The following is a 4,358-nucleotide window of genomic DNA, read 5'->3' as shown; positions in this document are numbered from 1 at the left end:
TCAGGCCTGATTTACATATTCAACATAACCAAAAGTATGTTTGGGCAATTTTGATCAACAAAATATTAACAATTAAAATATGGACAAAAATATATATTGCCCAAAAAAATAAAATAAATAAAAAACTTTAGACTTTTAAAGTTTGTGACTAATTATTCCGGTGAAATAAGACCGGTTTCGATTTGCATGTGGTGAGCATCTGCTCTGATACCACCGAAGGATATCCGTGGTATAATTTTGCATTTATTTTTATGAACCCTGTGTTCATATATGTATGTGTTTATTTGTTACAAAGATTAGTTAAAACACTATTGACAAATAAAAGTACATGTATATATATGTTATTCAAAATAAACTTTAACTAGTTAAAATTATATACACATTTTTAAGCAACGGAAGCGTATTTACCAGAATAACACGAACACTTTTATTACAAGGGATATCCACAATGGAACAAGATCACCAACATGCAAACACGAAATAGAATATCAACCATAACCATATGGGGTTTAGATATACCTTGGATTAGTGAATAACCGGTTGAGACACCGAGGTTCAACGAACAAGTGCTAGTCATACTAACTATCGAAACGCGGGAATGGGTTGGGTAGCGGCGACGGCAGCCGGCGGCGGTCTTGGCCGGTTGAGGTTGTGGGTGTTGTGAGAGTTTTGTTTTTAATTATAGCAACCTCAATTTTTGTCCATACACTTCCCTTATAAAGACAATGGAGCCTCATGCATGTTCAACACATGATGGTCATGCACTTGACAATGGGACAAGTGTTGAGAAGATTATGCATATGCAACATGTGGCCATGCAAGTATGGATGAGCGATAAGTGGCATAACATGGGTGTGTGTGCGATGTGGATTATTCGGGTTTGTTTACGGATCACGGGTCGGTGCGTTATCGGGTTGCGGTTTAACGGATCTAGGGCAGGATTGATCCAGGGGTAAAAGGGTCAAAAAACCAGCATTTTGTTACGTAAATGGTTGAGGTTTTGCTGCAAGTTTTGTTTGTGAATTGGTCAAGTTGTTGACCGGGTATTTTGGAGAATCATGGAGCATGCACATTACGTGGGTTCTCATAATTTAGCATGTGTTTTAATTTGTTTAGTTTATTATAAATAGGTGTATTAGGTTTTTGTTATGTACCCTTTTGTTTTATTGAATACAGTAGCTAATTTCTTTTAACCTCTGCAACATTACACTCATATATATCTATACATACTTACATGTGTTGTGAGAGTGTTTGAGTGTGGGACCTAAACCAACATGTGACACATGGCCAGATGAAAATACTTGTGTCACCCGGTCCATGTACCTGTCTCTCAGTTAATACCCGTGTATCGTTCGTAATTACCGGTTAAACAGGTTAAGTGGATTTTTAGTTCGTTGTCCAAGGTGTAACTTTTACGGGTCAAGACACAATCGACAGCGTTGACTTATCGAACCGGAAATAAATATCCAACAAGAAAACCAGCCAAATTTCTCATCTTGATGATCGATGTTTTTGGTGTCGGTTTCTGCTTTGGGTTGGGTTGAAACGGAAGGAGAAATGGCTTTGAACTTATTGAGTTTGGTTTTTGGAAATCGGGTTAAGTTGGAATTTTTATGAGTAATTTAAAGAGTGAAAATGGGTTTGGACAAGTGGGCTCTGATACGAGAGGGGGGAGCAACAGTCGAGAGACTTCTTACAGCTTCCATGGCAGATTATTGAGAGTGGGATTTGCATTATTGGATATATATACAAGCATGGGAATGATTATGTTTACTGGTACACCACTTTACAGTCCACTACATCGAACATTATTGGCTTTAGATTTGTAACTTTTCTGGAGGATATACGTTAACATTTAGCCGTTATGGGACATATCCTATGATAAACATTTTCTTATTGTATAAACTGTATTTTTTTTTTTAACGGCGAATCTTTGTGTTAGGCCACCACACTTTTCAAATTGGAGAGCCCGGCCCGCTGTCCCATTCTGTCGAGACTATGTTGTGTTTGAAAGTTATAATCCCTACACATCCTAAACTACAAGGGTTTTATGGTAATTAAAGAGAAGAGTGGCGGTTACATGGCGGTTACAAAGTTCATGGGGCAGTTGTGACAAATCAGAACTTGGTAACTACCACCCCAAGGGTGGCGAAATCCCTTGGGAGGCACCCATTCGATTTCAGCCACACACAGAGAAGGGACACGACTCTTGGACAAGAAGACACACCCCTTCATGTTTAATTACATCCACAAGATCAAGGGACGCACCCGTTCGTGAAGAGACGCGTCTATTGGATCGCACCCTTTAGAAACTATAAATAGGGATAGATTTCACATTTGTAAATCACTCTCAACAATTCATGTATTCAGATGTTCAGCTTATATTCAAGTTATTCAATTGTCTAGAGATCAAAGATCCATTTTGGGGCCAACAATTGGTATCAGAGCATCAGGCTCTGAGCGTGGGAATCGCAAGGCATCGTAGGGAATTCGCGATCAGGTTTCAATTTCGTTTCTTAAATTCGCAAGTTCAATTCAGAATTTTTTGATTTCGGTTCTAGGGTAATCGGTTGAACCGAAGGGTTGGTTAGGAATCTAGTGTTTGTTTGATTCCGGGGTTTAGTGCGAATTAGATTATTTGGTTGTTTGATTGTTACACGATTCGGGTAATCGTGGGTTTGAGATCTATTGAAACCAAGAAAGTAAAAGCATAGTAAAGGTGAAGATTGTTCGACAAGAAGACATGTCAGGAACATCCGGACAAAATCCGATAATAATACAGAAGGAAGGAAGTTCTCTTTCCCAGTTTCAGTGGTCCGATTCTGAAACCAACAAACTATACGGTTTGGGCTATTCGTATCAAGACGATTCTTGAAGCGAATGGTTTGTGGGAAACGATTGAACCGACAGAAAATGCAACAGTAGACACTAAGAAAGACAAGTCTGCAATTGCATATCTGTTTCAAGCAATACCAGAAGATGTTGTATTGCAAGTTGCAAGTTGTAAGACTGCAAAGGAAATTTGGGATAATCTAAAGGTTAGACACGTTGGTGTTGATCGGGTACAAAAGGCGCGTATGCACACGCTATTATCAGAATTTGAATTATTGCAAATGAAGGATGACGACACTATTGATTCGTTTACCGCAAAGATTAATAGTATCGTTACCCGGGCAACTGAAGTAGGAACGACGTTGAGTCAACCGACTCTAGTACGCAAACTCCTAAATGGCGTACCGGATAAGTTTACTCAAATCGTTGCCTCCATGGAGCAATACTCCGATCTAGAAACTATGATGCTAGAAGAAGCGGTCGGAAGATTAAAAACGTATGAAGAAAGGTTAAAGTTGAAGAAAAAGGAAAGCCCCGTGAACAATCTAGAAGAACTTCTGTATGCGGGTCATGGACAACATGTTCGAAATCATGGACGAGGGAGATTCCGTCCGTCACGAGGCCGAGGGAGAGGAAATTATCAACATAGGGGTGAAGGACACACCTCTTACGAGTCGGAAGGAACCGACAAACCACAAAGTGATGATAGCAAGCAAGAGACACCGACTATGAGAAATAAGTCGAAAATCACTTGCTACAGATGTGAGAAACTTGGGCACTATGCCTATGAATGCCCAACCAAGAAAACCAAAGAAAGTGAGACACTCTTGGTCGAAATAGAAGATGATGATGAACCGGCACTTCTGATGTGCTTAGACGGTGAAGAGCGGTAGAAACATGGAATTTGGTCGTGTGAAACGATCAAAGGAAAAACCGTGTGATGCGGAGGAAGATAACCTGTGAAAGGTATAACAAAACAGTCCAGTGAGTGGATCGGATCAAAGCAAAGAATCCGTGAGGGAAGCAATCAATAATGAAGAACTCATTGTGAGAGACAACCGTGAAGAAGATAAATCAAGGAGAAGACGCGCGTATCCTGTGACTGGGTCAGAAAAAAAATTATTGTGTGATACAACCGCAAGAGAGATCTGAGTATGAGAAATGGATTCCAATCATGTGATATGATGGTGGGCAAGTTAATCAAGACCGTTGGAGTTCGTGTTGAGACAACTACATAAGAAAAGGTTCCTGTGATACAAATCAAGTGCGGTCAAGACAAGTGTGAAGCAAGTTCGTGTGAAGCGAGTTCGAGTGAAACAAGGTTCGTGAGGAGCAAGGTTGGTGAATAAGAAGATCCGTGTGAAACGTTGGATACCGAGGAGTTTCAAGAAGATGGAATTGATCAAAGTTCAAGATCTACAACTCAAGGATGTTCGTGATTAGGGGGGTGAATGAAAGTTATAATCCCTACACATCCTAAACTACAAGGGTTTTATGGTAATTAAAGAGAAGAGTGGCGGTTACAT

At 40.0% G+C, this 4,358-nt stretch overlaps 1 protein-coding gene across 1 annotated transcript; it reads left to right on the top strand.

The window, feature by feature from the left end:
• Window positions 1–725: 725 nt before the first annotated feature.
• On the top strand, window positions 726–3,725 carry LOC118486502. The gene is made up of 2 exons (XM_035982986.1): window positions 726–952; window positions 2,783–3,725. Exons 1-2 carry the CDS (start codon window positions 726–728, stop codon window positions 3,723–3,725), a joined length of 1,170 nt encoding a protein of 389 aa, XP_035838879.1.
• The last annotated feature ends 633 nt before the right edge of the window (window positions 3,726–4,358 follow it).

This window comes from Helianthus annuus, chromosome 14 (genome assembly GCF_002127325.2).
Source record: "Helianthus annuus cultivar XRQ/B chromosome 14, HanXRQr2.0-SUNRISE, whole genome shotgun sequence".
In the NCBI taxonomy this organism is placed as follows: Eukaryota; Viridiplantae; Streptophyta; class Magnoliopsida; order Asterales; family Asteraceae; genus Helianthus; species Helianthus annuus.
This window is presented reverse-complemented; position numbering and strand designations above follow the sequence as displayed.